This window comes from Perca fluviatilis, chromosome 17 (assembly GCF_010015445.1).
Source record: "Perca fluviatilis chromosome 17, GENO_Pfluv_1.0, whole genome shotgun sequence".
Taxonomy (NCBI): Eukaryota; Metazoa; Chordata; class Actinopteri; order Perciformes; family Percidae; genus Perca; species Perca fluviatilis.
In genome coordinates, this window is record NC_053128.1 from 36041953 (window position 1) to 36061280 (window position 19328).

Genomic DNA, 19328 nt, shown 5'->3' on the forward strand with positions numbered 1-19328 from the left:
CGAGATAATGCACACTCCATTCCAGTTGGTGACCTGATGCCTGTTTGTGGCCAAGCGGCAAAAACTAAAGAAGAAGAAGAGGAGGAAGTATGATGACTGATGAAGTCATGGAAGCACCTGGTGCAGGCTCTGCTGCCATGGTAACAGACGACGACCACCCCGACGACAGTGGTGATGAAGATAACGTTACACGCCTTTGGCCAGAAAGTTCATAATCAAAGTTATTTTTTTTTTACTTTTACTTCTAATAATTAAGTACATTTAATATCAGAAAATTGCTATGGATACTTAAGTACTGTTAATATCAGATATTTTAAGACTTTTACTCAAGTAATATTCTAAAAGTCATTTTCTGGTAAGATAATTGTACTTTTACTCAAGTATTGCTTTTGAGTACTTTATACAAGACTGACACACAGACAGACATACACACACACACACACACACACACACACACACACACACACACACACACACACACACACACACACACTGTGAACACCTGTAAATAAATACCTTCTCTGACTGAGGGATCAATAAAGTAATCAGATTCTGATTGATATGACTTTAAAATATGAATAAACAACTTTTAAACCTCAACTACCTGAACTACCTTGTACTACTCTGTAACCTGCAGTACATTAGACAGTATTTAGCAGTATTAGATGTTCTCTGTGTGATGAAGAGGTTTAGTGGTTCTTACCTGTTGGAGAGGAGATGAAGGTGAAGCAGATCTGAGTCTTCTGTCTCGCTCTGTCTGTCCTCTCTCTCTCTGTCTGTCTGTCCTCTCTCTGTCTGTCCTCTCTCTGTCTGTCCTCTCTCTGTCTGTCCTCTCTGTCTGTCTGTCCTCTCTCTGTCTGTCCTCTCTCTCCTCTGTCTGTCTGTCCTCTCTCTGTCTGTCCTCTCTGTCTGTCTGTCCTCTCTCTGTCTGTCCTCTCTCTGTCGGTCCTCTGTCTGTCTGTCCTCTCTCTGTCTGTCCTCTCTCTGTCTGTCCTCTCTGTCTGTCTGTCCTCTGTCTGTCTGTCCTCTCTCTGTCCTCTCTGTCTGTCTGTCCTCTCTCTGTCTGTCCTCTCTGTCTGTCTGTCCTCTGTCTGTCTGTCCTCTCTCTGTCCTCTCTGTCTGTCTGTCCTCTCTCTGTCTGTCCTCTCTCTCCTCTGTCTGTCTGTCCTCTGTCTGTCTGTCCTCTCTCTGTCTGTCCTCTCTCTCCTCTGTCTGTCTGTCCTCTCTCTGTCTGTCCTCTCTCTCCTCTGTCTGTCTGTCCTCTCTCTGTCTCTCGTTTCTCTGAAATCACATGATCAGAGAACCCTATCAACAAAGACAGCAGAAACTAACTCACGTCAAAGTAAACTGTAAACAAGAAACGCCCTGAAGACAATACCCAACAATTCCAGTAATCCCCTCCAAGAGCAGTTAATGTGACAGTGGTGATGAAAAACTTCCTGAAGAAACACACACACACACACACACACACACACACACACACACACACACACACACACACACACACACACACACACACAACGCCAGACACACACACCCACACACACACACATGCACGCAGACACAGACACACACACACACACACACACACACACAAATAAACACACACACATACACACAAACAGACACACACACACAAACACACACAAACAGTCACACACACAGAAACACACACACACACGGACACGCACACACACACGCACACACACACAAACACACACACACACACACAAACACACACACACACCCACACACACACACACAACACTGAACATGAGTCACATGTTACAGTTTTTTCCAACTGCTTACACACATTTTCAAAACTATGAACACACACAAAATGCAAAATGCCTCACATCTCCTTCAACATGAAGCACTGCATTCAAAATACCATAAACACATCTCAAAATGAAGCATTTGCATCAAATGGCAAACACTTTTTTCATAATAGTAAATTTTTGGATATACCATGTACACACTGTTTTTCTAAATCTAAAGCTGTTCTGTCTTTCATAGGTTTATATCTACATTAACAATGCTCTAGAGAGTAAGTCATCTGCTGAGAGGGGTTGAAAAGTGCACTGTAAAAAACAATGTAATGTTACAGTAAAACAGAAACTATTGATTGGGTAAAACATCACGTTAGTAAGAGTAGCACGGTGTTACATACAGTAGCATGACACAAGAACACAAAAGTACAAACATATGTAAACCAAAGGTATCATTTTTAGAATAAATAATATGTGTGTGTGTGTGTTTGTGTGTGTGTGTTTGTGTGCGTGTGTGTGTGTGTGTTTGTGTGTGAGTGTTTGTGCATGCTTGTGTGTCGGGGCAGGGGGGTGAGTTGTATGCACTTTGTGCACAACAAAGTCTGATTGATGAGTAATGCTGAAATAGTCATTAGATAGTTGCATGCAGTATGGACGCCACTGTAAAGCTGCTCAAGATGGGCTTCTCTCATTGGTCAATCTGTGGTTGATCACATGATGAATAAGTGTGGCCCTGATCTCATCAGAGATGGCTCTCCTTCCTCTTCTTCCCCATCCTGCTCCTCCTCCATTTCCTCCTCCTCCTCCTCCTCCCCTCCTCCTCCCCCCCTCCTCCTCCCTCCTCCTCCCCCTCGTTGTTATCTCCTGTCTCTTCCTCCTCCTCCCCTTGCTCTCTGTCTATTGTTGGCATCCATTGTTCAAAACAGGTAATCTGACCTTTGACCTCTGTATAGGCCTATACTAAAGCAGTGATTTGTTAGTGTTCAGTTATCACATAATGTGTTTGCACATGTGAGGAGTGTGTGTGCCCTGGTAAATAAGTGTAGCATTTTGATTGGTATTAAGAAATGGATAGCAAGTCACTTCCTGTTAGATTTTTGTGTCTTAGGTAGAGAATTGTGTGTAATGTTTTGAAAAAAGTTTTTTTATGCAATTGAAAAAGTGAAAGGCTGAGAAATAGCTTCTGGTTTTGGAGATTTGCTGGGTAGTTTTGCACTTTGAGTGAGAGGTTTCAAAAATCATGTGACATGAAAAGATTTTGTGTATAAGTAAGAAAACTGTAATAAAGATCAGCTCACAGTGATGCGCAATCTGTGGCGTTGTGCTGTGTGATAAAACTGCACACTTTAGAGTGGCCTTTTATTGTGTCCTGCCTAAGTCACACCTGTGCAATAATCCTGCTGTCTAATCAGCATCTTGATATGCCACACCTGTGAGGTGGATGGATTATCTTAGATTTGTGAACAATATTTGAGAGAAATAAGAATTTTGTGTACATAGAAAAAGTCTTAAATTATAAACTCAACGTTTTGGGTTTATAATTTGAGTCAGGAAGATAGATATTGCTGTGGTAGGTCGAGGCTGGAGTATGAGTGGATAAGACTTCACATCCAAGTGATGAGGCAAAAGACTGAACTCCAAAGTACTGTTTGATGGAGAGGCAGTTGTTGGACTGGTCACACTGTCTGAAGATGCATAAGAGTGTCTAGCTCGTGTTAGAGATGAGGACCGCAGTTGGCGAGTTAAACTCAAATTGTTGTCATCGCTGCTATCATCCTTAAAAGGATCATCATCCAGTACCTGGAAACATCAAGATTTGTCTTTATATTTGCAAGAGTTACTTCTACCATCGATCTTTTAGAGTGACATCTCCCAAAGAGTACCAGTATCCCCTCCTAATCATAAACGATATTACTCCAACAAAGAAGAAGCCAATTTAGTCAATTTCTGGTCTTAAATTGAACATTGTAAACATTCAAATTATTTTTATTGTTCCACAAAATGTTTATAGTTACTAAACTGAAATTAAAGTTTAAGAAGAAACTATTAAACTAAACTAAACTATCTATAAACTATTACTACATGAGCATATCTTTTGCTGCTCAATGGAAGAAAAAGTATTAGTGGATGTTAAAATAGTTCTTAAAACTCCAATGTCTTGCTGCAAAGCGTTCGTCTCATCTCCGTCCATGCTGACCACGACCTGAACATGACCCTGCTTGGGTTTCTCAGCCAATCACAGCGTGAGGTTGACAGCCAATCACAGCACAAGAAATTAGCTGCCATCTGTTTCTACTTTACTCCTTCCATTTCCACTATACTTTCTCTCTCACACACACACATTCTTCTCTCACAGACATATTTTCTTCACACATGTATACATTTTCTTCTTATATACATATATGATTTAAAATTTTGACTGCATGTGCATGAGATCAAAAATGTATGAATATGTATGTAAAATATAGAACTATGAGAGAAAAATATGTGTGTGTGAGTTTAAATATAAAAATATGAGAGTAAAATGTATGAATGTGTGAGTTAAAAATATATTCTTATGAGAGAAAAAACTGTATGTATGTGAAACGAGAATGTATTTATGTGAGAGTGAAAATACATGTATGTGAAAGGAGAATGTAAGTATGTGAGAGTACCAGAATGAATAATGTCTTATACGGCCCCTCATAGCATCATAGTTCCATCAAGTTGATTAAATTTACAGATGATACCACCTTGGCCGGCCTTATTAAGGACAATAATGAGTCTGCTTATAGGCAGGAAGTGTTTCATTTGGTTGGATGGTGTGACAAGAACAATCTGGAGCTTAACCAACAAAAGACAGAGGAAATGGTGATAGACTTCCACAGATCCCCTTCCTCTCTCTCACCCCTAACCATCAAGAGCTCTGTCGTGAAGGAGGTGGAGTCATTTAAATTTTTAGGCACTATTATCACAAACAACCTGAAATGGGAGGAAAACAGTTCCTCCATTATCACGAGGGCTCACAGTGGAAGTTTTTTCCTAAGGCAGTTAACCAAACTGAACGTTTCCAGCTCTGTTTGGTCTAGGTTTTACAGAGCCACTGTGGAAAGCCTTCTGTCAACATCCATTTCTGTATGGTTTGCCTCAGCATCGGCCCAGGCGAAGAACAGACTGCAGCGCATTGTGCGCACAGCAGAGAGGCTGACTGGACAGAGGCAGCTGTCCAATCAGTGACCTGTATGAGGCCAGAGTCAGGACAGGGCAGCTAAAATTGCTGCTGATCAGTCCCATCCAGCAAGTGACAATTTTAGGCTGCTTCCCTCAGGAAGAAGGTACAGGGCGATGAAGACAAGGACCTCACGCCATCTTAATAGCATTTTTCCAAGAGCCAGTTCCCTTCTGAATAGCTGATCCGCCCCCTCCCTCCCCAACGTCACTATTTTATCCTTGGACTATTTTATTATTGATTGTTTTTAAGCATGTCCATGCAGCTATGGGTATTTACTGTTTGTCAAGCTCTGTGTTACTGATTGCCAAGTCAAATTCCTGTGTGTCTGCTGATGCATTTGGCGAATAAAGTGATTCTGATGGTGATTTTGAGTTCCATTATCTTTATTGTGAGTATTATTGCCACTGTTCATCGCCCCCACACACACACACACACACACACACCAAGAGCCTGGGTCTGTCACAGGTTTCTTCCTAAAAGGAAGATTTCCTCACCACTGTTGCACTAAATGCTCTTGGGGGGATTATTGGAATTGTTAGGTATTGTGTTCAGGGCTTTCACACAGGCTGTGTTGCAGTTATTTTCCTCCATTTGTTGCAGGATTTAGGTTTAGAGAATGTTCTCATGATGGATATCTATTTGAAATTCAAAAGCCATCACTAGAAAGTGGCTGAAACCAGCAGATTGACATTATTTATGATATTTTTAGGATGGAAAGATTTACTTTTTCTATTAGAAAGGACAAGTTTGTGAAAAGATGGGAAAGATGGGCTGAGTAGATCACACCTGTATGACCATCAATTGTTTGAGTTGTGGTCTTTATTCATTTATTTTATTTGAATCTGTTATCAGAATCTGTGTAATATTTTTATTTTATTTTATATGTAAAATATAAAATCTGTAATATTGATTATATTTGGGGTTTACTGTATTTTACATAATGCTTGATAGAAGATGATTACATTGTTTGTTCTGATCTTGCTTTAACGCAATAAAAAGAGAATTTCAAAAAATAAAAAGATTATTTCAAATGGATTGTACAAATCATGTTGTCGTGTAGCACAAAGATAAATAAGTACAGTGTGACTATAAGTAGCAGAGGATAAATACCACCTTGGTACATGTAGCTGACATATATTGTTGATATTATATTTGATGTGATGTGTTTGGGACTACGCATGTAACACTCAGAGCGAGGAGTTCTATATTAAACTATATAACTGAGGCATATCACACATTTCAGCTGACTGGGACTGATATTTTCTATTGGAAATGTTTTATATTATTATAACTTAACCTTTGTGATAAATGTTCTGTGTGTGTGTGTGTGTGTGTGTGTGTGTGTGTGTGTGTGTGTGTGTGTGTGTGTGTGTGTGTGTGGTGTGTGTGTGTTTGTTTGTGTGTGTGTGTGTGTGTGTGTGTTTTCCTCAGGAAGTTTTACTCACCACGGTTGCACTAAATGCTCTTGGGGGAATTGTTGGATCTTGTGTTCAAGGCTTCTCATGTTAAAGTTTCCTCTGTCTTTCACAGGTTGTGTCGCAGATTTTCCTCTGTTTGTTGCAGGATTCAGGATATGCTGCTGCTGTGTGATAGGTTTCTTTCATCATGTGATTTCAGAGAAACAACTCAGCATTGGTACTTAAAGCTGATTGGACAGAGAGAGAGATAGAGGACAGAGAGAGAGAAGACTCAGATCTGCTTCACCTTCATCTCCTCTCCAACAGGTAAGAACACAAAACCTCTTCATCACACAGAGAACATCTAATACTGCTAAATACTGTCTAATCTACTGCAGGTTACAGAGTAGTACAAGGTAGTTCAGGTAGTTGAGGTTTAAATGTTGTTTATTGATATTTTAAAGAGGAGGTGCCCCTTAGCCCTAAATTATGCTTATTAAATATCTACCCAGACGGCTTTATAACCTCTAACAAAGTTAGATCTCTACTGATTATTAGTTTTTTAGAAGCCAAACGATGCATTAGTTGTCCAAATAAGAAAGTGGCTGAAACCAGCAGATTGACATTATTTATGTTATTTTTAGGATGGAAAGAATTACTTTTTTCTATTAGAAAGGACAAGTTTGTGAAAAGATGGGACATATGGGCTGAGTAGATCACACCTGTATGACCATCAAATGTTTGAGTTGTGGTCTTTATTCATTTATTTTATTTGAATCTGTTGTGTCAGTAATTTGAGTATCTTGATGGCACACCCCAATATTCTGGTTCCTCTAACTTTGGTTTGATCTAGTAGTTCATTTTCTATATTTAAACTTGTTTTTATTTAAGATACTTCATTGGTCATTATATGTTTCTGTAATATTGATTATATTTGTGTTTTACTGTATTTTACATAATGCTTGATAGAAGATGATTACATTGTTTGTTCTGATCTTGCTTTAACGCAATAAAAAGAGAATTTCAAAAAATAAAAAGATTATTTCAAATGGATTGTACAAATCATGTTGTCGTGTAGCACAAAGATAAATAAGTACAGTGTGACTATAAGTAGCAGAGGATAAATACCACCTTGGTACATGTAGCTGACATATATTGTTGATAGTGCTGTCAAACGATTAAAATATTTAATCGTGATTAATCGCATTAATGTCATAGTTAACTCGCAATTAATCACACATTTTTTATCTATTCTAAATGTCCCTTGATTTCTTTTTGTCCCATTATTTGTTCTCATTTTAATGCCCTTATCAACATGATACTTTTAAAACGGTGCCTGAACCGAAATATATATTTAAAAAAGGAGCACCTTGTTCAATTGTATTTGTCTGTTCTGTATGTTCAAAAATATAAAACAATAAAAAGTTGATCTTTCTTTGAGCACAAAACGGTGAAAACAACCACTGGATGGGAAAAGGTATTTTACAATTACAGTGAATGCACCACGACACTGGTGAGGCAACATGACATCACGACTGTGTTTTTCAGACAAAGGCAGCTCCAGTCCGGTGTTGGAGTCCTCTCCAGTGAAACACAGACACACTTTACACCGTTTAGCTGTAAACATTTTAACCGTGTTTAATCCAGCTGCTAGCTAACGCTAGGCTAACGTTACCTGCTGCTAAGTGTAGTGTTGACTAGCTAACGGTAGGCTAACGTTACCTGCTGCTAAGTCACTGCATGAAAAGTGGGATTTCCGTCCCAGTAAATGCCTGTAAACGCCTGGAAATCCCCCTAATTTTCGGCAGTTATCGACAATTTACAGGCTGCGAACATCACGTTCGTCTGTGCCACATATTGAAACGAACCATGACGTATGTGGAGAGCCCCCGTGGAGGTGTTAATGGATCTAATTAGAATATGAATAGGAGCCTGGCCAGAGAAGGTCTGGCCTGGCTGGAATTTCCTCACTCGCTATTGGATGAAACCACTACTTTTAAACAAGAAAAATCTCTCGTGATTGGTTGACAGGTCTATATATTTATTTATTTATTTATTTCATATATTTATGTATTATATATATTTATTTCATATATGCTATGTTGTATATTCATGTCATGGTTATTATAATTAAAATGATTTGCCAGGAATGTGCTGTTTATTCAAAGATAGAGCTTTATTGACACAAAACACAAACGCAATCAGAAAAAAAAACTGTGTACAAAGCATCGGAGACACACAGCACACACAACAAATATCCCTCGCTCACGAGAAGCAGCACCATCAACACCTAACCGGCGGCCGCCTCGGAGCTGTTGGTAACCGGCAGCATTCGGTCTGAATTCGGTCCATGTAGCAGACGTCTGTGGTGCGTTGTCCTGGATGTCTATGTAGCGCACTAACAAATGTCACCTCACCCACAGCCAGCACACTCTGTCTCGCTTCCAGCAGCTGTAAAATCAATCAATAAAGACAATCAGTACTGCGTGATATACCGCTTATGGACACAACACATCTATGAATGCACCTGAAAAATATTCACATTAACCAAATGGATCTAGTCTTACCCTCTTTTCTTCTCGACCGACTCCGAGCTGAACTCTTCACAGCTTCTGCCCGCGATGCCACATCTGGTTGTTTCTAGCTGAAGCTCCTGCTGCTGTCTGGTGATATGTCTTACAGGCAGCTGGGAAACAATTATATGAGAGTGGTATGAATAAAAAAACATAAGTCACAGTAAAATTAAACAAGGAAAGATGAAAAAGTAAAAATTACTTACACACAATGGCGTCATTATCAGCGTAATGTAAATCTGGACCGGCAGACAGCTCCGAGCAAATATAGGTCACGGCCTCGTTATGAGGCGAGGTTAGTCTGTAAAAAAAACAAAAAAAAGTACGGTTAAGATCGATATCTATTAACATATCTATGTCCTTATACAGAAAAATTAATGAAATTCATTCAATGAAAGCATATTCTTTAAATCTTACCCTTGCTCCGGTTCGTAGCGCCTGCTACAGTTTGTCTCGGAGTTGTGAAGACGGCGGACTGCTTTCTGAAAATTACAAAATCAAAAAATACACTTTTATAAAACAACTCACCCGCTCAGCTCTGCCTCAATAATGAATGTCGCTGAAAGCAGCCAGGCTGCCCAGACACACAGCTCTGTGCTGCTCGCGTTTAAACTTGGTGGGGTTTAAAACATTACTGCCAAGTCTAAGTAGCCTGTTTAACATCCAAAGACAGTCACTGTACGATCAAGAGTTAATAAACAGTAAAGACTAGCTCGCCGTTTCATTAATAATCATATACTTACGTTGTCTTTTCCTTTTCTGTGAGCGCATATTTACGGAGCCCCAGAGGTGATATGGAGGAGAGAAAAAAACGCTCCAAACGTCTTGAACAACTCCTGTGTGTTTCCAAGTGAAGTTTGACAGAGTGTACAGACAACTCTTTTACCAGTTGGCCTGAAATATTCCCATATTTCGGAAGTTTTTCCTCTAACTCTCGGACTAATCTCCCGCCGCTATTTTCAAATGGAAGCAGTGAGGGCGGGGGTAGGGGGGAGGGGGGGCAGACTGACAGAGAGAGACAAAGAGAAGCTGATTAACCAGCAGGGCGCGAACAGCGCACACACTGGTGTGGAGGTGAATTACAGTGAGTTATAATGGATTACTGGGAAAGCTTAATAACAATAGGACAATTGAAGTCTGGATTATGAGGCCATTTGAGCAGAGCCAACAGCTTCATATGCCATGGACATGTGAATATGGTGCTGAATTTGCCAGTATTTTAAGAAGAGAAATGGTTGGGACCTTGTCATGCAATGACAAAGCTGATATGCTTTATGTGAAGCCCAGTGTTTTGGTGTCAGCAGAAAGACTTCTCTTAGAAAACTGTCCAGTGGAGCCTCTGTCTCCATTCCTCCAGACAATGTTGGATGAGCAAGACCAAAGAAAGGCCACTGTAGTCATGTCACTATGCTCAGTGGTTGAGCTCGAGGAGACTGTGAATGAATCATGGAATGCACATTTTACCTTTGTGGCAAAGCCTGATTAAAACTAACTGTTGAAATAAATTATTTTGTGTATCTTTTTTTACATCTAATTAGTCATTACTAATGACATACACAGTAATTAATCTAGCATACTTTCATCAAATAAATCTACTAAAGAGTCTACAATTAGGCTATACTGAATCTGATCTATTTTAAGAGATTTTCTTAAAATTAAGTTAATACCTTTTAGAAAAATGTCACCTGGGGTAAAACTCCCCCTGCTGCTACCATGATTTGCATTTGTATAGCTCACAGCATTTTCATTTACATGTGAAAGCCTCCCTTAGAATTAGAGGGAGGGGGGGTCATGGGGGGACAACTGCCAAGCAAGGCCCACGTCAATTTTCGACAATTCACGGCAGTTTTCGGTGTTGCCTGTAAATTGCCGTATACAGCCGTAAATCTGAAGTTCCACGACAATCTACAGTGCCGCATACTGACGAAAATCCCACTTTTCATGCAGTGAGTGTAGTGTTGACTAGCTAACGGTAGGCTAACGTTACCTGCTGCTAAGTGCAGTGTTGACTAGCTAACGGTTGGCTAACGTTACCTGCTGCTAAGTGTAGTGTTGACTAGCTAACGGTAGGCTAACGTTACCTGCTGCTAAGTGTAGTGTTGACTAGCTAACGGTAGGCTAACGTTACCTGCTGCTAAGTGTAGTGTTGACTAGCTAACGGTAGGCTAACGTTACCTGCTGCTAAGTGTAGTGTTGACTGGCCTCCTGTGTGGCGATGTTTCAGTTCCCTCTAACGTCCGTTTTCGGAGCATCAGAGAGAAGCGCAGGCATTTAAGTGACACCTAAATAAGGCACCGAAATCCGCGTTGCTATTTGGTCCGGGAGATAACGGTCGTTAAGGCACCGGTGCCGTATTAGCACCGGGTCTTGGACCCCTTTCAAAACGGCGATTTTCATCGAAAAGCGACTAGTTTGCAGGTATGTAGCTGCTACTCTTTGGCCGGCTCGCGAGCAAGTGCAAACGTGCAGCGTGCCTGTTGTCTTGTTTCCGGTCTAGCTAGATCCGTGGTGTTGTAGTTTTTCTAACGTTACTAGTTGTTGCAACAGCACGTAAAAAAACTACAAAGTTTGCTGGGCCAAAAAGAACTTTAATCTCGCGATAAAAGAATTGACGCCGTTAAAATGGTTTTGCGTTAACACCGATAATAACGCGTTTAACTGACCGCACTAATTGTTGATATTATATTTGATGTGATGTGTAGATACGTGCTGTGAGTCCAGGTTTGGGACTACGCATGTAACGCTCAGAGCGAGGAGTTCTATATTAAACTATATAACTGAGGCATATCACACATTTCAGCTGACTGGGACTGATATTTTCTATTGAAAATGTTTTATATTATTATACCTTAAGCTTTGTGATAAATGTTCTGTGTTTGACTGTTTAATGTTCTCATGTGTGTGCGTGTGTGTGTGTGTGTGTGTGTGTGTGTGTGTGTGTGTGTGTGTGTGTGTGTGTGTGTGTGTGTGTCTCTATCTGATAACTAATGAATGTTTGGACGTTCCACTAATCTGCAAATGATAACATCTTTGTTTTGCTAGTTGAGTCACTAAATATCTGAAGAAAAAATTAACAAATAGTGAATTATATATTACTTTACATGAGTAATTCCAGAGAGATTAATCCCTGATTTAGTCATCTTTCTGGATGAAAATACATATTCTGCTGTTTCTGATGCAGACCAGTGGCAGAGCCAAGATGGAGGCTGACTGATGGGTCTATTGATCAATCGCATGCAGTTTTATCAGAGGAAAGACTGTTTGCCCAGTCAATAAGAGAAGCCAAGCAGGAGGGACTTGTATTGAGTGTTGGAGGATGAGTCCAGAAATGCCGGGAGGCCCCTGGAGCCCCCTGGAGGCTGAAATGAGTCTGTGTAGTACTTTCTCTACCTGTCTACTTGTGTAGTACCTTGTGTACTTGTGTTGCTGATTGTGACAGAACTAAAAGTCCAAAGAAAGGTGAGGTGCTGATTATCAAAGAGGAACAAACAACTTGTGTTGGTGTGAGACACCAAACGAGAGAAAACAGAACTCAGAGCTGTTTCCCACCGTTCAGAGGAAACATGTCCTTCAACACGGTAACCATAGCAACACGCTGCACGCCGTATAGAGGCTGAACGTGTTTCTGTTGCAAAAACAGAATATTAGTTTTGGACAGATTATATATGAACCGTGTTACATATTTATTAACTCTCTGGCTCTTCACTTTCTATTTTCATAGTAAATAATGCTCTCAGGAGACTTTATTGTAGGTTTCTTCAGGTTATGAATTGTTCCTGTTGTCTTATGTATGTATATATATATATATATATATATATATATATATATATAAGATTATATATAGATATAAGATTGAAATATTACAGAATATCAATTGAAATAACTTGCATTTATCAAACTGCCAACTTCAGTGTAGCTCTTACAAGAATTTATCATTTAAAAGAAAAAGAGAGGAACTCTTAAAGCTCCGTCTTTTGAATAAGTCAAATACTTAAACATAAAAACAGTTTACATTGTTAGATAATGTCCTATCCTGGCCTGGGCTGGGACACAGTTATACGGTTTGATAAAGGACTTATTGCACTTATCATTATACCTACAATAACGACTGCAGCATGGTGGCCCAATGGTTAGCACTGTGGCCTCACAGCTAGAAGGTTCTGGGTTCGAACCCAGGTCGTTCCGGGGCCTTTCTGTGTGGAGTTTACATGTTCTCCCCATGTTTGCGTGGGTTTCCCCCCACCATCGAAAACATTATTATATATATATAAACATAGTCTTGGCTCAGATCTGTGATTGGCTGCCCACTGCTCCCTTGAGGGAGGGGTTAAATGCAAAGAATGAGTTTCACTATGTGTATGTGACAATAAAGTACCTTAACCTCCTGTATACATCTCATCTCCGCTTTTGCCCGCTGCAGAGAGCCGACAGGATATAAACTGCAGCCGCTTCAGCGAGTGAAAAAACTTTACAGCGTACATTGATGTTAAAATGTTTACAGGTTGGAAAGACGGCCTGAAATGTTTTGCACGGTCTTTCATAGTACGTTTTGTTGGTAACTTGTCCACACTTCTTCTTTCGCGTGAAAGGGAAACACACTCTGAGGTCACATACGGGGCACCTGACGGGCACAAGGCCACGTTGTGCATGCGTCGAACCGTGCGGCACACACGGTCCGAACCGAGACAAGCGGACCGAGCGGTTCGGATGTTTTTTCATGAACTATACAGTACAGGCCAAAAGTTTGGACACACCTTCTCATTCAATGCGTTTACTTTATTTTCATGACTATTTACATTGTAGATTCTCACTGAAGGCATCAAAACTATGAATGAACACATATGGAATTATGTACCTAACAAAAAAGTGTGAAATAACTGAAAACATGTCTTATATTTTAGATTCCTCAAAGTAGCCACCCTTTGCTCTGATTACTGCTTTGCACACTCTTGGCATTCTCTTGATGAGCTTCAAGAGGTAGTCACCTGAAATGGTTTTCCAACAGTCTTGAAGGAGTTCCCAGAGATGCTTAGCACTTGTTGGCCATTTTGTCTTCACTCTGCGGTCCAGCTCACCCCAAACCATCTTGATTGGGTTCAGGTCCGGTGACTGTGGAGGCCAGGTCATCTGGCGCAGCACTCCACTCTTCTTTTTCGGTCAAATAGCCCTTACACAGCCTGGAGGTGTGTTTGGAAAAATAAATGCTGGTCCAACTAAACGTAAACCGGATGGGATGGCATGTCGCTGCAGGATGCTGTGGTAGCCATGCTGGTTCAGTATGCCTCCAATTTTGAATAAATCCCCAACAGTGTCACCAGCAAAGCACCCCCACACCATCACACCTCCTCCTCCATGCTTCATGGTGGGAACCAGGATGTACAATCCATCCGTTCACCTTACCATCCCACCTCCTCCTCCATGGGAACCAGGCATGTAGAATCCATCCGTTCACCTTTTCTGCGTCGCACAAAGACATGGCGGTTGGAACCAAATATCTGAAATTTGGACTCATCAGACCAAAGCACAGATTTCCACTGGTCTAATGTCCATTCCTTGTGTTTCTTGGCCCAAACAAATCTCTTATGCTTGTTGCCTCTCCTTAGCAGTGGTTTCCTAGCAGCTACTTGACCATGAAGGCCTGATTCAGTCTCCTCTTAACAGTTGTTCTAGAGATGTGTCTGCTGCTAGAACTCTTGTGTGGCATTCATCTGGTCTCTAATCTGAGCTGCTGTTAACTTGCGATTTCTGAGGCTGGTGACTCGGATGAACTTATCCTCAGCAGCAGAGGTGACTCTTGGTCTTCCCTTTCCTGGGCGGGTCCTCATGTGAGCCAGTTTCGATGGCAGCTTGATGGTTTTTTGCGACTGCACTTGGGGACACATTCAAAGTTTTCGCAATTTTCCGGACTGACTGACCTTCATTTGTTAAAGTAATGATGGCCACTCGTTTCTCTTTACTTAGCTGATTGGTTCTTGCCATAATATGAATTCTAACAGTTGTCCAATAGGGCTGTCGGCTGTGTATCAACCTGACTTCTGCACAACACAACTGATGGTCCCAACCCCATTAATAAGGGGAAAAAATCCACTAATTAACCCTGACAAGGCACACCTGTGAAGGTAAAACCATTTCAGGTGACTACCTCATGAAGCTCATTGAGAGAACACCAAGGGTTTGCAGAGTTATCAAAAAAAGCAAAGGGTGGCTACTTTGAGGAATCTAAAATATAAGACATGTTTTCAGTTATTTCACACTTTTTTGTTAAGTACATAATTCCATATGTGTTCATTCATAGTTTTGATGCCTACAATGTAAATAGTCATGAAAATAAAGAAAACACATTGAATGAGAAGGTGTGTCCAAACTTTTGGCCTGTACTGTATATGCTGCGGACACAATGGCCAATGGACATGGCCCCCCTATGGACGCCACTAATGGCAAGCCTATATAGACCCACGGCACCAGGTATGTGGAGGTGTGTTTTGGCAGGCAGCGGTTCGGCTGGGACTTTATTATGGCTGCTGTATCTATTCCTCTCCTGGGGGCAGATTTTCTGTGTGCATTTAGGCTGCTGGTGGATGTTAAAAACTGCTGCTTGATTGATCCTGTCTCTTTTGCTACATACCCATGCATCCTGGGAGTGGCAGAGACACTCGGCCTGTCTAACATGCTGGCAGAAGGGGATGTGTACCAATGCCTCCTGGCAGAATTCCCTGACCTCACCACACCCACGTTTTCAGCAGCTGTGACCAAGCATGGGGTTGAGCACCGTATTACTACCACCGGATCCCCAGTCTATGCATGTGCTCAGCGCCTCGATTCAGCTAAGCTTGCAATCGCCAGGGAGGAGTTTGCAACCATGGACTGGGCATCGTGCGCCGCTCCGAGTCCCTGGGCTTCTCCCCTCCACATGGTCACTAAGGCAGATGGCAGTTGGTGCCCCTGTGGCGATTTTTGTCACCTGAACAATGCCACGACCCCCGACCGATACCCAGTTCCACATATTAAGGATTTCTCTGCTTACTTGGCGGGGATCAGCATTTTTTCCAAGGTAGACTTAGTGCGCGGATACCATCAGGTAGGCCTGTTGTAAACATATAAATACTGTGGTGACCCCCGTGCGTAATGCTGCATGATGGCAGCTTCAATAGAATAATTCTCAGTCCAGGAGTCCTAAGTTAAATATTAAACCATCCATCCAACATATCAAATATATCAGTGTTATTGTTCATGTTGGCTGAAGTTAGTTTACTCTGCTGCTTAAACTCAGTGTTTGTCTGATAATAATTGTGCCTTTGGTTTTAATTACCATATCACTAGGGTTGATTATTTTGGGATGGATTCAAGTCAAACCAAAGTCAGATTCAGGGTTAGTTGTATTGCTTCATTTTATATTTAGGTGTGTGTGTTTCTCTCTCTCTCTCTCTCTCTCTCTCTCTCTCTCTCTCTCTCTCTCTCTCTCTCTCTCTCTCTCTCTCTGCTGATTGGTCAAAGCACAGACAGTGTTTCCCCTCCGCTGATTGGCTGTGGAGCTGCAGACACTTTGATCAGTGCAGACTGAGCACACTCAGTGCGACTCTACCTGCTCAGCTTCACACAGCTTCTGCACACAAACAGGTGAGAACAACCACTAACAAGTAACACCAAATAATCTCATTAAAACTGTTAATAACTGAATCTAAGAAGAGATCAGACTGACCGTGAAGCTTTGAAGAGTGTTAAGTTATCTGATGATGTCTCTTTGTTTCTCTCAGAAGAGTTCAGCTTCTTCAACAGACTCTGCAGAGGAAATCTGAACACATTCAGGAGGAGGAAGATTCCTAAAGATGGCCTTCATTCTAAGAAGATCGAACAAAGACTTTCCTCCTAATCTGTCTGAACTGATGAACACATTTATTACACATACAACTTCATTCATCAGAAAGTTTGCCAGCAGTGAACACAGGATGAAAGAGATTGCAGGAGAGTTTAGGGAGATCTCTGAAGAAGTCAGAAAGATGCAGAAGAGAACAGATAAAGTCAGAACAGCAGGAGCTGTTGCTGGAGGAGTAGGAGTAGGAGCAGTAATAGGAATAGGACTCCTGGTCCTTGCAGCTCCGTTCACTGGGGGGGCTAGTTTAGCAGCAGTAGCACCGTTAGCAGTAGCAGCAGGAGCAGCTGCAGTAGGAGGAGCAGTAGCCGGAGGAGCAGCTGTGGTTGTTGGTGTAAATGTAACAAAAACAATGAAAGAGAACAGAAGTGTAAATAAAGTAGAAGAACTGGGGAAAGACTTCATGGAGATCATTGAACCGCTGAAGTACAACCTGGAAAAAATAAAGAAGACATGTGAGAAGTTGGAGCAAAGATCAGCTGAACTTCAGGCTGAAAAGACTCTGACAGACATGGAGGACTTTCAGAGGAGTCTGAGACAAGTTTCTGAAGTGGCAGGAAGGAGTGAAGAAGTTTTGTCTTCAGCTGCAATACTAATGAGTGTCATAGGTGGTCTGTTATTGCTCATTGTGAAAGTCTTCAGACTCAATGCAACCCATGAAGAGGATAATATGTTAGGAAACTCCATCATCCAGTCAGCTGATCACTGTCAGAAAGTCGTTAAGGACTTTGATGAGATGAAGAAAGAACTCAAAGACTTCAGTGTAAAGTAAAGATAGAAACTGCAGTGAGAACAAAAAGACTCATTCACACTGAAACAGCTGACTGTTTGTGTTTGATCAGAAAACCCTGAACATTTATCTAACCTACTTGACTTTTTGTAACTGAAACAAAGTCAAAGTCAAACTATACTTTATTATCCCAGAGTTGGGAATTTGTTTAGTCAAAATGCAGCACATTTAAGACACACAGGCAAGTAGGTACCCCCTCCCCTTACACACACACACACACACACACACACACACACACACACACACACACACACACACACACACACACACACACACACACACACACACAATAACATTCATCAAGACATAGTTAAGTATGAACACAACTCAGAGCCTTCCTCCACTTACACTTCAGTCAATCAGTCAATTAGTAGCAGGCTTGAAACACATAGGCCTAAGGCAACATTCCAAATTAATTAAAAACAATAAAAGAAAAACACAGTGTTACAAGAGTGGACAATACAATTCCTTATCTTGTCCTGTGTCTTCCATTAAAAAGTCTAATAGCAGAGGGGACAAAAGACATGCTAAACCTTTTGGTTTTACTTGCCCTTTGCAGCAGGCTACTGTTGCCACAATTGCTGATTTGGAACCTCCCATTTAAGGGGTGGGTAGGATCCTTAAGTATCTGCACAGCCTTACTCACAATAAGATCTGACCATAGCGGATTGACTGACATCTGACTACATCCAATAATTTTGCTTGCTGTCTTTACCAAATGCTGCAATTTATCTTGGTCTTGTTTGCGCATGTTCCCAAATACGCAGACTAAGCCCAAGGACAATACGCTCTGAAGGAAAAACAATTGTAAAACAATTCTAAAATAGTACAGTCCACCTGAAAGTAGTTAAGCTTATGTAAAAAGAACATCCCCTATTGTAATTTTGTTTTACCTTAGAAGTAGTACATTCAGTATATCAAATTTGAGTTGGGCATCAATTTCAATGCCTAGGTATTTGTAGCTACTAACCCTCCCAATTGGTGTGTCATTAACAATGCTGTTAGGGATCTCACTTTTATGATGTCAGAAATCAATGACCATTTCTTTTCTTTTATTTGCATTAACAGCCAGGAAGCTGTCTTTAAACCATTTGGTGAAGTTACTCACCTCTTCTTTAAAGCTGGTTAGCGCTGAGCAATCAGGTTTCAAATACTCCACAATGGTAGTATCATCCGCATATTTGAAAAAAATGTGCGTGGATGTGCTAGCTCGGCTCTCATTAGTATAGTGTGTAGAGTAGAGGGGACAAAACATACCCCCTTAATGGGCCTGGAGGTGGAGGTGACTGAATTAAACCTAACCTGTTAATTATGAGGTTTTGGTTAACCACTAGCTCTGCCAGTTTATCCACCAACAGGTGGGGCTGTATGGTGTTAAATGCAACTTGCCTTTCTAAATGTTCCAATATACTGTTGGTCATTGTCAGCAGTGCATCATCCACCTCTCTTCTTGGTTGGTAAGAAAACTGGTATAGATCAAGACATGATGGAACTTCAGTTAACAAGTGGTTTACACAATATCTTTTCAAGACACTTCATAGGAACTGAAGTTAATGCAACTGGTCTCAGGTCATTCAATTCTTTAGGCCTATTTTGTTTAGGTACTGGTATTATATTGATGGCTAAATTTGCAATTAGCCATACATTTCCATAAAACGACACATATTTAAGATCTACATAGTTGATTTCTCACATAAAAAAGTCTCAGAAGTGAATTT

General features: G+C 41.0%; 1 protein-coding gene and 1 long non-coding RNA gene across 2 annotated transcripts; one reads left to right on the top strand and one right to left on the bottom strand.

The window, feature by feature from the left end:
• The first annotated feature begins 6653 nt into the window (after nt 1-6653).
• Nucleotides 6654-18571, top strand: LOC120545305. The gene is made up of 3 exons (XM_039779546.1): nt 6654-6704; nt 16445-16567; nt 16705-18571. Exon 3 carries the CDS (start codon nt 16777-16779, stop codon nt 17590-17592), a length of 816 nt encoding a protein of 271 aa, XP_039635480.1. The 5' UTR covers nt 6654-6704; nt 16445-16567; nt 16705-16776; the 3' UTR covers nt 17593-18571.
• Nucleotides 9028-9885, bottom strand: LOC120545349. The gene is made up of 4 exons (XR_005636675.1): nt 9694-9885; nt 9368-9432; nt 9157-9251; nt 9028-9063 (listed from the first exon to the last, which is right to left on the bottom strand). It is a non-coding gene; the product is annotated as an uncharacterized LOC120545349 (long non-coding RNA).
• Nucleotides 18572-19328: the final 757 nt, after the last annotated feature.

What these genes read in the sequence shown, in the direction of transcription:
- LOC120545305 (XM_039779546.1), top strand. Translation starts at nt 16,777, where the DNA reads ATGGCCTTCATTCTAAGAAGATCGAACAAAGACTTTCCTCCTAATCTG.